At 30.1% G+C, this 19,777-nt stretch overlaps 3 protein-coding genes and 1 long non-coding RNA gene across 4 annotated transcripts; 3 read left to right on the top strand and 1 right to left on the bottom strand.

The window, feature by feature from the left end:
- Positions 1 to 241: 241 nt before the first annotated feature.
- LOC137808210 (cyclin-D2-2) lies at positions 242 to 2,008 on the top strand. The gene is made up of 5 exons (XM_068609196.2): positions 242 to 694; positions 785 to 871; positions 954 to 1,263; positions 1,352 to 1,467; positions 1,589 to 2,008. Exons 1-5 carry the CDS (start codon positions 431 to 433, stop codon positions 1,745 to 1,747), a joined length of 936 nt encoding a protein of 311 aa, XP_068465297.1. The 5' UTR covers positions 242 to 430; the 3' UTR covers positions 1,748 to 2,008.
- Positions 2,009 to 9,860: 7,852 nt separating this feature from the next.
- On the bottom strand, positions 9,861 to 10,560 carry LOC137805675 (uncharacterized). The gene has a single exon (XM_068605614.2). It carries the CDS (start codon positions 10,490 to 10,492, stop codon positions 10,025 to 10,027), a length of 468 nt encoding a protein of 155 aa, XP_068461715.1. The 5' UTR covers positions 10,493 to 10,560; the 3' UTR covers positions 9,861 to 10,024.
- A 4,585-nt stretch (positions 10,561 to 15,145) lies between these two features.
- LOC137808209 (uncharacterized) lies at positions 15,146 to 18,143 on the top strand. The gene is made up of 2 exons (XR_011080682.2): positions 15,146 to 15,294; positions 17,898 to 18,143. It is a non-coding gene; the product is annotated as an uncharacterized LOC137808209 (long non-coding RNA).
- On the top strand, positions 15,288 to 17,826 carry LOC137808208 (U-box domain-containing protein 30). Its single transcript, XM_068609194.1, has one exon. The coding sequence runs from the start codon at positions 15,837 to 15,839 to the stop codon at positions 17,166 to 17,168; it is 1,332 nt and encodes a 443-aa protein (XP_068465295.1). The 5' UTR covers positions 15,288 to 15,836; the 3' UTR covers positions 17,169 to 17,826.
- Positions 18,144 to 19,777: the final 1,634 nt, after the last annotated feature.

The raw sequence follows: 19,777 nt of genomic DNA, 5'->3' as shown, positions 1-19,777 counted from the left end.
ATCGTTGAACATACTCAAACTCCATTGAGAGGAATAAGCTGGCCACTACACACTCATGAACTAATCCCCTTATTACTTTTGTTTTTTTAATTTAACTTAATAAGAGGCATACATATTGTAGATTGGTCCTACTAAATTTGGCTGCTCTTGATGACGAAGCTTCTTGTGAAGTTCTACAATGGCCCCTTAGATTCGCCTTTTCAACCTTTTAAATAAACTTTGTACGTAAATGATGCATTCTAGTCCAATCTAAAATAAAAAAAGCTGGTGCTTGCGTAGCGCATGGCTAATGTCGAGTTTTTCACATATAACTGCGACAAATTATAGTAAGGTGCAAACAAATTGCTCTATTATTCATAACAATGGTATATATGATTGAAAGTGTATTCGTTCATTTCTTGTGCTCTCCGCTTATACATTCTTAATCACCATGTCTCTCGACTCCACAAGCCACCAAACTCCTGACTTGTATTGCAGTGAAGTAACTAGCGAAGTGTTTCACTTGGAGGATTCCGATGAGGCCTTGAAGTTGAATTGTGTTCTATGGGGAGACTCCGATAGCGATGAAAGTTGTCTATTGAGCTTATTAGAATCTGAAAATGACCAAGTACAGGAACAAACAAAATCCCCAGGACAACTTCGCAAAACATGGCTGGTTAGTCCTCGAGAAGAGGCCATAAATTGGATCCTAAAGGTGCATACATTGTTTGCATGCTTCCAAGCACTTAAACATGGTTTTACATTGTAACTAGTTTTTGATAGTGATATTTGTCTCAATTTGCAGGTGCATGCTTACTACAGTTTTAGACCCGAGACAGCTTATCTTTCTGTAAATTACCTCGATCGTTTCCTCTTGTCACACACCTTGAGGGTATAATAACTTCTATTCAAATTGGTTTAATTGATGGAATATATATACAATGTTTGCTTTAACAAGGGGCATACTTGTGCAGCATGATAAAGCATGGCCTCTGCAGCTGTTATCAGTTGCTTGTCTTTCACTAGCAGCTAAAATGGAAGAAACCAAAGTGCCACTTCTTTTGGACCTACAAGTGATCGACTCTAGGTTCCTCTTTAAGCCCAAAATAGTTCAAAGGATGGAACTTTTGGTTATGACCAGTCTCAAGTGGCGATTGCGCACTATAACCCCTTTTGATTTTGTTCATCTTTTCATTGCCAAGCTTTCATGCTCTGCATCCACATGGGGGGATTTAAGTTACACTGTTTCTCGTGTCTCAGATGTTATTATCAGAACATGTTTAGGTATCAAACTTTTACCCTTTAACCGTTACCACTTTATCGCAATATCTTAATGGCTGCTAAGTACTAACGTTGACGAACATTTCACTAGTCATGGATTTCTTGGTGTTTTCACCATCTACAATAGCAGCATCTGCTCTGTTATGGGTAACCAATCAATGCGTAGAAGACACGAAATCAGATTACTTCCACAAGAATATAAACATTGTAAGTGCGATTGTAGTAAGAGACCAAACTGTGATGGAAAATTGATAAATCATAATTTATAATCAAGGGTATGTTCTAATTTTCTCATCTTTGATGTTTCTATTGTTAATTTTGGATGTAGGAGATGGTTCGCAAATGTTACAAACTAATGAAGCAGAAACAGATCATTCGCTTATCAGAACTTTATTGGGCAAGGAGTTCGCAATTATTGCCCCGAAGTCCCACCTGTGTGCTTGATAGTGCAACTATGCAAGAAAGCTGCGATGCTTACAAGCCCTGACTTGAAGCCTGGCCACATGTGTCTCTAGCCAAGGAGGCTAAAACATTGCTTCCAAATTGTCCACTTCTCATTCATTATGATTTCTTTGATTTGGTGTGAGTGTGATTTTGTGTGAGTCTTGTATAAGTTCATTTGATTGGGTGTGCATTTTCAACAAGGTTCATAATGGAGCATTCTGACTGCAAACGAAAGTAGTTATAATGGAAGATTCGACGTCGTTCTCGATTTTCATTTTTGAAAAGAAATACCAAGTTATGCCTTTCTGTGTTGTGAGTCATATTTTTCTCACAGGGAGTAAATTAAATTCCTCGTTTTTCTGATAAGCTCCCTCCCAAATTGCAGAGTTGTGAGTTAACTCAGATTGCACAATCATAGCAAAGTCTGTTCAGGAGAAAAAAAATACTTGAATACCAAATGATGTAATCTTCTTCCAATCAAACAAAATAAATGTAGTAAGGAGAATTCAACTATATAATGTTCTGGAAATAGCTAAAGAGAAAAAGGTACCGGATAACAAGAAATCTCTAAAACAAATTAAACATGTTTAGTTGAATTCAAAACTTGTACAAAGTATACTTTACGATATTCAGTACTAGGTACTGTAATCTATCAAAATGTGAATAATATTCGCTATAGAATATTATTAAGCGTAACAAACAATAAGCAGTAGTACTAAACCTTGGGCATACTTTTAGACTAATCATAGACTTAGCCTTCACGAATTCCACTGCGACAAGATTCCTTCCACAATTCAGTTTTAGACCTTTGGGCAATTGATGCTACACAAGAAGAATGTGTTTCCAGCTATTATGGACAGTTTCAGTTTGCAATTAATTTTTTAATATGATTAATCGGAGTGAAAGCATAAACGAGGTTTGCACTCATCACCTCCTGACAAAGTATATATGCAAAGTTTGACTCCATAAATATGAACGTGTTAAAATTTAAATATAAGATAATAGTCTAATTAAAAAAATTAGTTTATTACGTGAGAGCATACTTTTAGACACATTAAATATTCTTGATGTGACTTTAAGATCATGTTGATTAGGTAGTTAATAACAAGTTATTCTAAATTTGAGTCTACGTTATTAAGGGAGTTGTTTAAGATTGAACAAAAAGATTTGTTTTGTTACTGAAAAAGATACCAGCTAGTTTCGATTGTCACATGATTATTGGTTATTTTTACTTCTGATTTTTCTGTAGATAGCCAAGGAAAATTCCATGAATGTACTCAATATTTTGTTGTCTACCATACCACCACGACAGGAAACAAGCATAGTGGTAGTTTAAAGGCCAAGTTTTCAAATGTGGGGAGCATGTGTATTCATTTTCTTAATCTTTATGAAAGTTTGTACGGATTGAGGAGTTAAACATTTGCTTCGAATGGAAGACAAAAGATTAAAACAAAAGGAGGAGCCTTTATGTAAGTAAGACGGTAACATCTGAGCAAGGAAGATCAGAGGGTTGCAATTAGCCAATTAGTAAGGACAAGCAAAGTACACGCTCCTACAATCATAAACTACATTTTAATAATTGATGTTTTTCCACTTTCTTTTATCAAACAGTTCAATTTAATAAGTTAATTAATAAAAAATAATATTTTAAAAAATATCAAATTTACACGATTTTGTTAAAAATAAATCGGATCAACTTAACACAAATTTCAATAATTTTTTATAATTAATCTATCAAATTGCACTGATAGAATAACTATACTTAAGGCCATTGGTCATATTGAATTGAATGATTCCAGATACTAAGGTTCTCATGCCCACATACTCTAACCCCTCTCATTTCATTATGATTTATGACTCATAAATCAGCGTTACACTGGAGTCAATTTTTTCAGTTAGTTTTAAAGTGCACCAACTTTCTACCTATGAAATCATGTTAATTCAAGTAACAGAACATGATTCATAAAAGATTGTTAGAGTATTTTCTTTTTCTTTTTCAACTTATACTTTATAATTATTTTTAATCTGGTTCTTATGATTTCATTTTTAATTATATCAATTTATTTAATATTTTTAAAGCACATTTATATTTAGAATGTGGTTGATACTATTTCAATTTTAGCTTTTAATATTGATTTTCAACTTCTTAAAATTATTTTTTTAAAATAAAAACTTTCATGTTTCATGTTAGGTATCATTATGTAACTTGACATCTCAACTATGCTGACACCTTAAGTAATAACAATCATTTGTCATCACATGAAAAAATATTATTAAAAAAAGAAAGAAGAAAGAAAATACAAAAATATTGGGGGACTATACCAAAACTCATATGTTAGCAAAAACTATATATATATAGACTATACCTATTTATAAAAAGTTCTAAAAACATACTAGATGGAAGCCTATTATACCAATGAAATGATTCTATATGAATAAATCCTAAATTAGCCAACTTCTCAAATCCTAAATTAGCCAACTTCTCTGCACACGCATTTCTTTCCCAAAAAATATGAGTAATCCTAAACCTGATTTTCGCACAGTAATTAAGACAAGTATTTCATCGATTACGAAGCATCCAAGGAACATTAGTCCTAGCAGTAAACGCAACACAAACACACTACAAAAAAAATCATGAAATAAAAACCAATTTTTAGAAACAAAAAATAATTAGAGACTATTTTATAGACAATTTTTGTTTGTTTCTAAATTAGTTTATATTATTGTTAAATGGTTTCTAAATTGGTATCTAATTAGCAACCAATGTTTTTACTACCAAATTTAGAATCTAAATAATTGGTATTTTATGATTTTCTTGTAGTGACCAAAGCAAAATCACATTCCAGCTAGACATTAGTAAGCCTATCTTTTTGAGCTTCCTCCATAGCATGTATAATCCAATAAAACTTAGCAACCAGAACCGTCTGAACATCAAGAAACACAGAGAAAGATCCAATAAATTTCCCCATACTCTGACGAAAGTTAATTTTAACCCAGCCTCGTGAAAGAAACTTCCATCTAACAGGAAGAACACGAAAAAACTTTACCAGTGTGAGTATTGATACCAAAAAACTTGATCACGTCAAAATCCAACATATCATATTTTATTTATATCAATTAATATAAATAAAAAATATACAATGATATAAGTACCTTAAATTAAATTTTAATTAAATATTTAAATCATAAATATTTCTAATTACCTTAATTATAATGTTTACAACTTATATACTTATAAACAAAATATATATATATATATATATGAATGTTAAGTTATTTAAATCGAAGTATATTACTCATAAATTTGTCAAAAAAATTAATAAATTCAAACGTAAATTATTAATAAAAAATAGAGTAAAAATATGGATCAAGAAAATAAATATAATTAATTTTTATGAATTAAATAATATAGTAATACAATTGATTAGAATTCCACAAAAAAATAATAAATGAATTGAGGTATCATTAGTTTCATTATAAAATACATTAGAATCTTAGAGAAACAATTGATGAGCATATAAATCAAGACTAATACATTTAGTAAATAGTTGCATTTTTTAAACATGTTATCAGTAATTTGATTTATGATTATGTGCATAGGAAAAAACTTTATTAGAAAACATAAAACTCATGCATTGATCTTTACGTCTCAACAAATTTATATTTGACAATATACGCTAGAAAAATATCCTTGTATAAATCCCCAAAATAAAATAAAAAACAATTAGTTTCATAAAATTTAATTTTAAAAACCAAATTAATTTAAAAATTATTAATATTTTGTAACATTCTCCGATATAATTTTTTTTTTGGGTCAATAGAACAAGTATAGATAACAAACTTAAGAACAATAGTTATTTATAGTTTGAATTTAAAATAAATTACAGGAGATGGTGTGATAAGAAAAATAAATAAAAAAATAAAAAAATAAAAGAAGTATTGATTGAATATTTAAAAACTGGGATTTTCATTGTTCATGGAAAAAATATACGTATCGGTGGCAGTTTTTAAGTTGAAGTGTTGGAGCAACTACTGGATGCATGGCATTCCACTGTCAACACTCCACTTCATTCTCAAACTTAAACCTTCGTCACTGTTTGGTTTAGTATTTGCATGTTTGAACCATATAAAAAAAGTTACCATATTCATATAACTAATAATATTAGTTGTGTTTAGTTTATACTACTTTATTTAATTATTTTTTCAAATACTATTAACTACTCAAGTATTATTATTATAACAAAATTATCCATTAATTACACATAAAAAAATCATTATTAAAGAATCATTTAAAAAGAAAAATATTGAAAGCTTTAATTTGGATGTGTATCATCTAGAGTGTCAAAATGGATTTAAGTCCCTCAATCAACTTCAATCACCAAAAATTTCAAATTAATTAAATTGAAATAAATATAGTTTTTTAATCTACGTCAAATTGAATTGAATTTAATTCACTTAAGTTATATGTAGATTGAAGATAAATTAACTCATAATTAACTAATAATAACTGTTTATCAATTTTTTTATTTTTTATTTGTTACTATTTTTAGTTATACATATTGATGAACTAAAATGATATTTGAATGATTTGAATGTTGAATTATTTTTCTTGCTTAATTATATACGTTGATATTTTTTAGAGAAATCATTTGCAAAACTAGTGAATGAGAAAGTAAATAGTGTTTCATGTGATGGTAAATGATTGTTGTTATTTGAAGTGTCAGCCTAGCTGAGATCTTAAGTGGCATAGTAATACCTAACATGAAAGCTTTTATTTAAAAAAAAGTAAAGAGTGAGAATTGAGGGGTAATGAACCAAACCACACCCACACTCTTCAATATTTTATTTTCTAATTTATAGATAAAAAAAAAACCCTAAACCTAACCGTTTTCTTTTTTACTCTCTTTGTTGCTTTGTTGGGCTCATACATTAGGCCCAACTTGTTATTGAAAATTATAAAAATATTCTGGATTTGAATATCTAAAATACATTTTTAAATTCCAGAAGTTTTTATCCGAAAAGCATAGTTCTGAATTTTTTTATTCAAAATATATTTTCTTTATTTTTGAATTATTCTTACTATTTCAGATTTTTAAAATCGGAATAAGGATAATTTTGGAGATTTAAAAAAATGACAGGGTGCAGGTTAGAATTGATATAGTGGGAAGAAATTGCCCAACTTTTAAGGCAAATATAAACGGTGTTTGGGTTCTTTGGCCCATTAGAGATTAGATGGATTCAATAAGTTCATAGTTGTTATTGTATACAATTTTATGCTTCACACATATTTGGTGAAGCATATGTGTGTTCATGATTTAACTAATTTAGAGTTTCTTAGTAGATATAACTTACCAGATGTTATTAAAATTAGTTTTGCTAATAATCGGCTAGATCTTCTTGAACTTTAATTCGTTTGATTTTTCACTGTAAACTTTAGCCTAATCCCTTATGCCTTTTTTTAAAATTATTTTTGCTATCTTCTATACACTTTAATTATATATATATATAGAGAGAGAGAGAAATATATATATATAGATAGATAGAGGGAGAGAGAGAGAGACGTTAAGGTAATAAATCAGTTATTCTATGTTAATACTTAAACTATCAACCTTTTATTAAAAACATAATGATATTAAATAAATTAATTTTATATTAAATCTTATCTAGGTAATTAATGATAATATTGTTCTAACAAAAATAATAAGAGTTTATTATTGAATGCTTGTTAACACGTTGGGAAAAGATTAAATAATTTAAATCATATTAAAAATAAAGATTGAATAAATTTTGTATTTATAATATACTTATTAAATGTTTTTGTTTTTAAATTAATTATTATTTAATTATTATTGAATGCTTGTTAACACGTTGGGAAAATATTAAATAATTTAAATCATATTAAAAATAAAGATTGAATAAATTTTGTATTTATAATATACTTAAATGTTTTTGTGTTTTAAAATTAATTATTATTTAATTATTTTCCTGTAATATATCGTTCTTATTACCATTTGTTGAGTTAAAGTCTAAGAATCAGAGAACCTTTTGAATCTCACAGAGAAACTATTACTTTTGGCATGCTTATTGATGTTATTCTTTTCATAAGCATTCAAATAATGCTAGAGAAATTATATAAAAAAAAATCTTATGTGGAACATAATTATGAAGTCTCAAATTTACATATGTTGTTGAGATGGTTGGTAGTTGGATTATAGAACCTCTTTCAGATCTCAAACAAGATGTGATGATATGAGATATGCAAGGATACTTAGAGAGTGGAACCTTCTAATCAGAGAATCCAATATTTCATTTACAAAATACATTGAAAACCATCCTAGCTAGTAAGAAAGTAATAAGGAGCATTAATACAGAGAACACAAATACAAAGAATTATAATTTCATTATTATCTCAATTCAAAGAACATTACATTGAAATTCAAATAATCTTAACAAGGTTTAACTAGACAAGAAAAGAGTAAACAAAAACATAAAAAAAGGAGGTGAAAAAAAGTTCATAAATCTTTGAAGAGACGTCAACTTCCATATTCTTGTGTTTTTTCAAAAAAAAAAAAAAAACTCCTAAAAGAAAAGGGAGAGATAAAGCACATTCATGATACCACTGCAAAAACAAAAAATGAATCAAAAGATCTCTAACTCCCTTTTACTAACTATCTTTTTATGTTTGAACGCTCGACATGAAAAAAAGTGGTCAGTGCATTTTTTGCTTCAAAGTTATCAAACTCTTTTGCATCTTGGGCTATACTCTTTGCTTTTTTTCTTATCGTGATTCATTTGGAACTTTAATAATCCTTTTTCATTACCTAAAATTAAAACATTAGATAGAAGAAAATCAGTAAAACTTATATTTAAATATAACAAAAAATAGAATAGATGATTTTCTATTCTAATTCTAAAAAAATTATTTTCTTAAGGATGGTTTGATGGAAAAATTATATTAAATAACATATATCCTTTCAAATAGATAATTCGAAGAATTATAAGCTAAAAATCAAATTGAAAATATTGATTATAAAGAAAACTTAAGATTTTCAAAGTTACATCAACAAAGTCAAGAAAAATATTTTCAATTATCTCTTTTGTATATTTGGCTAGCTATATATGATAGACTTATAATAATTAATGTCAAAGATGATTCAACATGGGCACACGCATGGAAATAGTATATTAAGTTGCATTATGGCCTAAGTGATTTATTTATTTACTTTGATTTAATTTATTTTACTAACCAGTCAAACTTATATTTTCATAAATACTCACGAGTTAAGTGCATCACTAAGTATCTAGTTAGAAACTATAATATTAAACCTATTCATTCTAGTGGTGGAACGTGATTATAGACATGTACGGAATACGTCAAGATTTTGAAGAACAAACAACAAGTAGCAAAGCCACTCCATTGTTCTTTTTATCTTTTCTGGAACAAATACGTGCTTCTCCAACGCCAATGGAAATTCCCTTTTCCGTCCTTAGTTGCTTTTATACCAATCTGAGACTTATTTGATCAGAAGTATAAAATGGCGAGGGACACTAAAATAGAAGAAAACTTCTTAGTTGGGTTACTAATCAATAATATTGTAAATTAGTTTGAAGAAACTGTACTTGTAAGTTATAAGTAAAATTTATTTTGAACTAGGTGACGCAACGCAATTAATTGAAAAGAGAAACATTGAGTGCGGTGCGCTCTACGTACTCAGCACGTAACTCTCCATTCACAATTAAATTACAACATCAATGGACATCAACTTGATAGTTGATACCTCAACTCACCCATATTGCCACGCCTCCACCTTCGATTTTTATCTAAAAATAATCCACGCCTATAAAATCAAATACACTTCACTTAAGATACTAGATGCGCCTATATTACTCAAACAAATCATCTTTACCTTTTATTGCCCTCATCAACCTAATCTCAATTTACTATGTTCTACATTTTACTTTCAAGCTTAGTAGTAGCTTAGCGGTATCATAGTTCTGTTAGAAAACACCATTCCAACAATCCAGCAACTAGCCACTCTTCATCATTCCATACAACTTTTTTAACAAAGACACTGACACCTCCAAGTCACCACCTTCTTCAACTTCAACCCATTCTCCTTTAACCATTTTAACTAATTTTCCTAACACAAACATAATTGAGAATTCAAACTTTCTTTTATTTTCATTGCTGCTAATTCACACATAATTAACAGTATCGTCTCAACAGCCAGACTCCGGGGCTTTCAATCAACGATTTTCACAATTTATTTCCATACATTCGTACTCGAGAAACATAGTAATTAACAAACATTAACGTTAACTAAAACAACCCTGGTCCTCCTCTGGAGGTAGCATAACTTTTACTTCGTGGATAAACATTGGGTCTGGGTCTGACCATGATCGCATCATCTCCAAATTCGCAGGGCTTGTCTTCGTCGATCCTTCCGATTCCCGCGCTACGACTCCGAGACATTTTCATTTTCATGACTGCAGCTTCGCCAAACTCAAAGCCCGGGCCATAGCTTCTGAGTGACGCGGCCCTTATGAGCTCCTTGAAGTCGTCGTCGCTTGCGGTGGATCTGGTGGCTGAGCCAACGCTGAAGCTTCTGGGAAGCGTGCAAAGTTGGCCGGTGGGGCAGCCCATTGCAGCGTCGACGTGGGACAATTGGGCAGAGCAGCGGATCATGCCTCTGACGTACATGTCCCTTGCCTTCTTCAGGAATCTTAAGGGTGCCTTCATGTAGGTGCTCAGTTTGCTCTCTTTCGTTCTCTCTTTCTGCTTTGTCATGTTGGTTGCAACGTTTCCTCAAGCCTCCGTAACTGCTTTATCGCATTATCTCTATATTTATATATAGACACCTACTATGCTACGTTTGATGGAAAAAGGTATCTAGCTATAACTTGTAATTTATACCAGTTTTGGATTTTTTTCCTTACTCAATTCACTTTCTGTGGTAGGACCCGGATCCTCTCTTCTGTATATATCCTCCCCCTAGTAGATGCATTTCATCCAGGGTCCGGGTCATCATATATTCACACGTAAAGTCACTTTATAATTCTAACAGAGAAATCAATGTCACACTCTCTTTTCACTTCAAACATGTTTTCATGCAACTTTTCTATACAAAAACTATCTCTCACTTATTATTATTTTTAAGTGGTATCCAATCCTTGAAATATTATTTTTCTTTCATAATAGAATATGATCATTGATAATCACTCAAATGTTTCGACATCTCCATATTTACAAACTCTATCTCAAGTCTTAACTACCTTCCACCCAACAAACTATTAAGTTGTTGCGAAAACACTTAAATCAACTCTTTGATTTTATGACTGTGTCTTACTTTTCCCTATTTCATATTATTAAAAGTGAAACTTCAATGTTCATGCATTTGGTAATACAATATTACGATCGCACAATGAAGAATTTACCTTATATCTAATTTTATAAACTAAAAGAATAATGATACGTATATGTTGAACAATTTTAATGAATTTTTTTTTTCAATAATGATATGTATCATAATATTTTTTTCGTGACTTGTTATGTTCAAATTCAGTAATATATTATTCAATGTAAAACTCTAACAATACTTCTCAATGCTTAGATAACATGTAATGATAATATTTTACTTTTAAGAACCATTAGAAATAGTGTTAATATTTTATTTCACCTTGATGGTTCAGAGTTAATTTTAGAGTATGATACGAAAGTAAAACTCTAATGAGTTAATTAACTTATTATTAATGACTTAAACAATTTTTTTTTATTTCTTCAATTTACTCTAACTAAGATTTTTTTTTTAAAAATTATTATATAGATCAAACTCGTTACTTAGAGTTGGTAAATTCCTTCTTAACTAGTCAATAGTCGTGCAAACTTATAAGTATATCAAAACCTATTTAATTAGTGTTCTAAAGTATTATGTGACATAATTAAAATATACACTATTAGAAAATCATTAAATAAAAACTAATCTTAGAGATAAAAATAATTAGTTAATATATTGACTAAATTAGATACTAATAAAAATCATTGCTATCTAAAGTAGTTTATAAAATAATCTATAATTTAGTCAAATAGTAACTAATTATTTTGGTATTTAAAATTAGTTTATATTTAATAATTTTGTTGTAAATATAATTTTTTTTTCTTTTTTATAAGAAAACAAAGTCGAAGTCGTGCACAAGTGACACGATTTTAATTAAACATAATCACAAGCTTAAGCAAAGTCGTTCAACGACCACACAACTTCTACACAAAATCATTCAACTAAACTCGTGAAAATAGGACACAACTTCAACATTGACCACACACATAACATAACGAAAGTTATGTGCATCTGACATGATATAAATCACACCATTTCCGCTTAAAAGCCAAATTATTTACATGATAGAATTACGAAAACAAACATCTTAAGAAGACTTGTCTCATATATAATTACTCTAAGATAGAGGTTAACCCTATGTTTGTTTCAATGGAATACTATTTACAAGGAAGGATGTGCGCTGATATCCACTATTTGGATCTAGTGATGTGCGCGAAAATGTGAAAAAAATATCCACATAAACAGTAAAAAATATGTTCATCTTATATGCAGAGGTTGTTGTGGAAACACATGTCAACATAGGTAATTTTCTCAATTTTTTCCAGATTTTGTTTTGACATATTAAAGAAAAAAAGAGTAAAGATCAAATCTTATCACAAAACAAAAATATTAAATATATTTATAATAAAAATAAAATCATTATATAATTATAATAAAATATATAACCGATTATAAATAATATATAATTGATAATCTATATAAATTCTATAACATAATCCATTATATTATATATTTGATACAAATAAAATAAATTATTATTAATATTATTATTATTTAATAAATTTATTTAATTATTTTAATTTATAATTTTTATCATTATTTTAATTAATATTATTCTTTATAATTTTATTATTATTTTATAAATTATTTTTTAAATATTATTATTATTGTAATATTTAAATATTTAGATTATTATTATTTAATTTTAAAATAAATAAATATATAAATAATTAATTAATTTTTAAAATATAAAAATAAATTTGTAATCTTAATATTTTATTAATTAAAAATAAATAAAATTATAATCGCAATCATCACATCACTTAGAAACTTATTATATTTATGAAAAAAAATTATTTTCCAAGAATAATAAGAAACTCATTTTTAAAAGAAAATAATTATTCAACGGTATTGAAAATAATTTTTAAAAAAATAATTAATTAAAATTTACACAAAAAATACTTCATATTTCAGTATTAAAATATTTTTAAAAACAGTGATAAAATTGTAAACTTACATTCTACAATTTTAAAACTAATTCAAAACTTTGTCACAATCATTTCATCACTCACAAAATTCAATCAACTTTTTTCACATATCATTCTAACATACCATAATTCAAACACACGCACTTTCTTCAGCCTTTCTTCTCAAATCTTCACACATTTACTTCCTTAAATCTCTACACATTCTCCCTTAAATCCAAACACACATAATGAAAATTTTTTAAATATATTTATTTGTGAGTCCGGTAAAGGTTGGTGAAGATCAATCAACTAATCTTCTTTGTGTAATTGTATATCCAATGTTTTATAACCAAACGAAACTATATTATAAGACTTATTGCAAAGAAAAACTAACATAAATAACATATTTTGAAAAATAGAAAAATCACAGGGAAAAACGATAGTATGTAACTTGTCATTTACAAGAAGATCATTTGTGTTTGGAGTTTGTTCTCGTATAATATTAAAAGCAATAAGTCCATAACACAAGAAGTGTCCCTTATAATTTAGATAAATAGTACATTAGTAATGAAAATGGATTCTTTTTACATATTGTATTAGACTTATACAGTTCTGCCTTTAATTGATGTTTTTTATTATTAAAGTCTCTTGTGAATTATAATATAGTATAGGATAGACCAACCGCAAAATCATAAAACTTGAGGTGGATGCATCTTAAAGTATTAAATTGCATTAAATATACATTATTCAACATTTTTATACTAATTAATTATTTTAATTGTGTTCATATTCAACTGCATTATAATAAATAAATAAAAAATTATAAGTGGAACTATTACTTAATTCAATGTGTCATGCCAGTTAGAATAGAAAAATATTTACTTTTATAAACATTATAATAGTTTTTACATTTTATACTTGATTAATTTAACTTAATCATAATAACTTTGTATGTTTCTTACAGTAGTTGAACAATTTTATTTATATAAAATAGTTGTTTATATACCTTGTAATAGCAAACAATTCGAGTTATGTTTGAAGTTAATCAATTAATTATACATTGATGCAAAATGGTCTTCGAGTATTATTTTATAAATAAAAATAATTTTTTATTATGGTATTCCATGTTTAAATTGCTCATAAAACAAAACATATTAAAAAAAATTGCAATTTTTGCGAAGATTACGACTGAAATTACACATTCAATGACAGTTCCAATATTAACAAGAACAACCATAAAAAAATCATCATTAAATTCCCTTTTACACACCAATGACACATTTGCATAAAAGTTTGAGTAATGAAATGAATTAATATTTTACCCTTTGGCATAGGTTAAGCGTGATGTTATTAGGAACATTCATAGCTCAGTTTAGTTCGATATTTTATTAAGGAAGTCACATGAATAAAACCTAACATCAAATGAGTTAGATTCAATTTTAATCTAATAAAAAAATTAAACCAAATTAGAAAAAATGTTAAATGAAAAATATGTTCTAAATTTTTATTTATAATTATTATCATATTTATAATTTCAATTTTTTTCTCATATTTAAAAATAAACTATATAATTTCGTAGTTTAAAAACTAAAACACTAATATGATCTTATATTTTGATAAAGATAAATGTATTCTAAATACAATACAATCAACATATCTAATAACTTTCATTAAATACTCATATATATATATATATATATATATATTTGGCAGTTACTAATTAATTTAAATGTATATAATACAATATTTATAAATATAACAAACGGTTCGATTCTTGATTTTTAATTTAAAATTTCAAATAAACCGTTCAAATAAAAAATAAAATTTAAAAAAATCAGTTTCGGTAATTTTTTATTTTTGAATTTAAACCCTAAAATATTATACAGCTTTTCTTGACGTATTTATAATATGTAGCTAAAGAACTAATAAAACAATGGCACATGTATAATTTATGTTATGTTAACGCAAACACATGAAAACTATATTAATTAATATTAAAAAAGGAGCATTAATTAAGTAAGACAGAGATTATGAGTGGAAATATTTAGAAAAAAATGTGGAAGAAAGATTAGTTAATTGAAAAAAGAAAAAAGGTAATTAAACCTTAATTTTACCCAAATGAATTTGCTTACTATTTGGTGAGGGGTGATTAGAAGAAGTCAAGAATGTGGCCAAAAAGGGAAGAGGTGTTCAGTGGCAGTCCTGGCTGTGTGTAGGATGAGCCTTTCCCTTTGGCAGTGCCAGCCAGTGATGCCTTTTCTTCTTCCCACTCTTTCTTCCCCATGCCGGTACGGTCCCTCTTGATTTATCACTCCCTAACCCTTCTTTCTATTTTCTCCTTTTGCCTCTTCAATTATTTCCCCCCTTCCCCAATGCCTCTTTCGACTGTTTCTTAGAACTTTCTACTGCCATTGATTTACTTCTTGTGGTTAGTAGGCCACTGTTCTTCACTGTTTGCTCTTTGATTGGTCTACATTCTTTATTGTTTCGCTGATTTAAGCCCCCTTTCAAGCTTGATTATGTGCTTATGATGTGAAATATGATGGTAATGATTCTTTTGACCATTGAAAGAGATCAGATAAAGCGGATAGAGAGAGAGAAAAATAACTTATTACAAGAGAGAGAACAGGAACAGAGTGATTTGTACAATAAAGCAAGTTTGTTGCTTGGAAACTGCTCATGAGAGACTGCTCCGGTAGAGTTTTATTCTTCTTTCACCCACTTGACGTGTGTAATGTCCATTGAAGGCTGTTTCGGTTTCTCATTTTAGTGATTTTATTTTCTGGTTTCTCTCCGAAGCTGGTTTCTTTTTCTCAAAGGGGTTCCGAAAATGGCCATGTTTCAGCCTTCTTGTAAGAGGGATGGGATCGAGGGCCAGATTCTAGATCTGGACACGGCGGTGAAAGATGGGGTTTTGGGCGGCGTGGATTCTGGGATTGTGGGGACTGGGGTTGGTGAAAAACTGGATCTTGGGAGAATGATTGAAGAGTTAGACTTGAGTGAAGTTCCCTCTGTCTTCATCTGCCCAATTTCCCTTGAGCCAATGCAGGACCCTGTGACTCTTTGCACGGGTCAGACCTACGAGAGGTCCAACATTCTCAAATGGTTCAGTCTGGGACACTTCACTTGCCCCACCACAATGCAAGAGCTCTGGGACGATTCCATCACACCAAACACTACCCTCTACCGTTTGATATCCACTTGGTTTTCTCAGAAGTACCTTGTGATGAAGAAGAGATCAGAAGACGTCCATGGGAGGGTGTCGGAGCTTGTTGAGACTCTCAAGAAGGTGAAGGGTCAAGCTCGTGTTCTTGCCCTCAAGGAGCTCCATCAAGTGGTGGCTGCTCATGCCACTGCCCGCAAGGTATTGGTCGATGGCGACGGAGTCTCCGTGGTGTCGGCGTTGCTCGGTCCTTTCACTTCCTATGCCGTTGGCTCCGAGGTTATTGGTGTTCTTGTGAGTTTGAACCTGGATTGTGAGTCCAAGAGGAATCTACTGCAGCCTGCGAGGGTTTCTTTGATGGTGGACATTTTGAATGAGGGTTCAATTGAGACGAAGATCAATTGCACGCGGCTGATTGAGACACTGATTGAAGGGAAGGATTTCCAGTTGGAGATTTTCAGGAGCCATAGTCTTTTGGTTGGGTTAATGAGGCTCGTGAAAGACAAGAGGCACACAAATGGAATCTGCCCTGGATTGAGGCTCCTCAGGACAGTGTGCTTGCATTCAGAAGTTAAGAGTTTGCTGGTAAGCATTGGGGCTGTTTCTCAATTGGTTGAGTTGTTGTCTGGTTTGGAGTCCGAATGTTTGGAATTGGCTCTTTCTATCTTGGATGCACTGGCTTCTGTTCCCGAAGGCAGATTAGCTTTGAAGAATTGTTCTAATACGATACACGTTATGGTGAAATTGTTGATGCGGATCTCTGAAAACTGCACTCAATATGCATTGTCAATACTGTGGTCTGTGTGCAAGCTGGCACCTGAGGAGTGCTCTTTGATCGCTGTGGAAGCAGGACTTGCTGCAAAACTTCTCCTTGTGATCCAAAGCGGTTGCAATCCTATATTGAAACAACAGTCGGCTGAGCTTTTGAAGTTGTGTAGTTTGAATTATTCAGATACAATCTTCATTTCCAAGTGCAAACTTACTAGAACCATTCAATGACCAGGGGTTTTAACCTGGTTGTATCAACAGTTTGTAAATTTGTAGGGCAAGAGAAGCAAAGACCAGCTACTTCCCAGACTACAGAACTAAAGAACCCCAGGAGTTGGCATGGGGTTAGTGGTGCAAAATGCAAATCTCCTGTATATATACCTTTTGTGTTTTGATTCCAACAATTGATATTTGAATGAAGGACATGGACACAACTTGCTTAAGGGGTTCACTTTTGTGTGTTCCTTCTTGTCCACTGTTTTCTCAATAAGCCCCATCAAGAAGATGCTGAAATTGTTTATATAGCTTTTGGGGGGTATATGGATGAAAGAAATCATCCTGTTGTTGGATAAAGATACTATTAGGAGAGGGGTGACATTCACAGCTAATGTGGAGCTTGTAATTTCAATTGTCATTATTGAGGAGTTGTTCTGCTCCATGGCTTCATTGTATTGTATCTTTTTCCCCTTGGGATTTAGGCCTCCAATTTTCCCTTTAGAAGAATACTGGGGTTTTTGGTTTTGACATCAAACATGTAGATGGAGAGCCCCTCTGGCTTTCAAATTTTCATTTAATCTGTACAATGGAAATAACCATTCTTATTATGCACTGCACCTGCAACTTCTTGAAGCAAGTTATATTGATATTATTAATAATTCTTTGATCACAATTATTGTGTCCTTTCCAAGTGAAGAAACAACATCAGCATCCTTGTTCATGTAATTAAGTTTTGGTGTGCAGCTAGCGAAATGACACGAGAGGTGAAAAGAAAGTGAAAGGCGTGGACAGCAGAGAGATAGCAGGTGAAGTATTCATCACATGTGCTTGAGTTTACTACATTTAATGGATGAGTTGACGTTTGAGTGTGGACATCTGGATGCATGTATGCTAACTTTCATCCTTTTTGTGCCACAATTTGAGGACAAAGCCCAATGTAAAATTACTTCTCACTGAATCACTGGTTGATTGGAAAAGAAAGAAAAGAAAGGATATAGCTTTCACTGAATAGGAACTTTGAATAGCTGTTTGGCCTTAGGAATACCTCCAAATCGGATAACATCCCCGTCTATTCCAACACTCATATGCTGGCGCGTGTGCGTAATCACGTGCTTTTTTTTTATAAAATTCAAATTTTACATCATTCTAACTTTTGCTTAGCTAGAGGTGCCTGCAAATCCATTTTAATATACCTTCAACTGAACAATGCTGGTGTTTGACTGGTGTCCCTGGGGTCTCATCCTCTTTCGTTAGAAAAAAGTGACACAGATAATACCATAAATATTATTACATTACTTTCTCTAATCAATGGTAGAATTTTATTTCGATTACTTTAATAAATATTTTTTTAAACACTACATATTATCAAAGTGAAATCTTAAGTATGATTATTGAAAAATAATATCTATAATGTCATATATAAGATTTGTTCTAAAAAATATATATTTTCAAGAGAATGTTAACACAAAGGCAAATTGGAATAAACCTTCATTTTAAAACTTTGTTGAAATCAATGTTTGAACTAGGTACTTATGATAACCTAGACGTATCTAATAAAGAAAAGTATTATTATTATTATTTATATAATAAAGTGAATTGCTATTCTAATTTTGCAATTACCATTAAGCATCAAATTAGTTAGTGGAATTAATAAACATTCATTGCGGTTATGAACTATCAAATAATGTGTTCTTTGAAACTAACCATATGTTATTTTTTTTTTATCTAAAATTAAAAAATGGACATTTCATATTGAAATTGTAAATCAATAATTAATTAGATTTGTTTTGTTATTAGGTGAATCATTTAATGTAACTACGCACACTTATATGTCACTAGATCAGTTAAAACAAATCTAAATTTATGAGTTCAACTCGGTTCACTTGTGATGGTGTGGTGAAACTAATATTTTTCAAACTACATGCTGAATGAGTTAGGTTTAGTAAATCCGTTTGTAAGGTGGTGGTATCAGAACCGGAATCATATGTAGCTATCTACCTTTTTCACTTCAAAATCACTTCCTTCTTTCAGATTATTACTTCTTTTCTTTGTACAAAAAATTCTTCTAATATTGCAACTACACTAAACTTCAATTTAATGTTTGATTACACCGCAACATTAGGGAGCTTAAGCCCGTTTTAGAAGTGTTTATAATGCACCCAAAGGCCTAGAAATATTTCACTTTTTCACAATAAAATCTTAATGCTAACATATTTTACATTTGTCATATTTTAAATCCCAACAAGTGATAACAATCAAGAACATGAAAACGTAGTTGCTGGGGAGGGCATTATTTTTTATGACTCAATATATGCTTCAAGCATGGTAGAAGGGAATATAGAAGAAACCAATGACAACGTGATTCTCAACTACACAAAAAAATGGTTCTCATAATTTACATTTACAGTTTAGCAATTACAAGTTAACCGAAGAACACAGTACCCACTCAGAAAGAAATACAGAGAAGTTGTGAAAATATAATTTTAACTTATTTTTAAAAAAAAAATCTCTAATAGCATCCATAGTTAATTTTTTGTAAAGGAATAATTGATATTTAACTTCATATAAAGTTGGATACAAACTATCATAATCTTACTTAGAAGTATTATATTCAAAAGAAAAAT

This window comes from Phaseolus vulgaris, chromosome 3, assembly GCF_051622355.1.
Source record: "Phaseolus vulgaris cultivar YP4 chromosome 3, ASM5162235v1, whole genome shotgun sequence".
In the NCBI taxonomy this organism is placed as follows: Eukaryota; Viridiplantae; Streptophyta; class Magnoliopsida; order Fabales; family Fabaceae; genus Phaseolus; species Phaseolus vulgaris.
The sequence above is the reverse complement of the archived record's forward strand: the minus strand, read 5'-3'. Positions and strand labels throughout refer to the sequence as shown.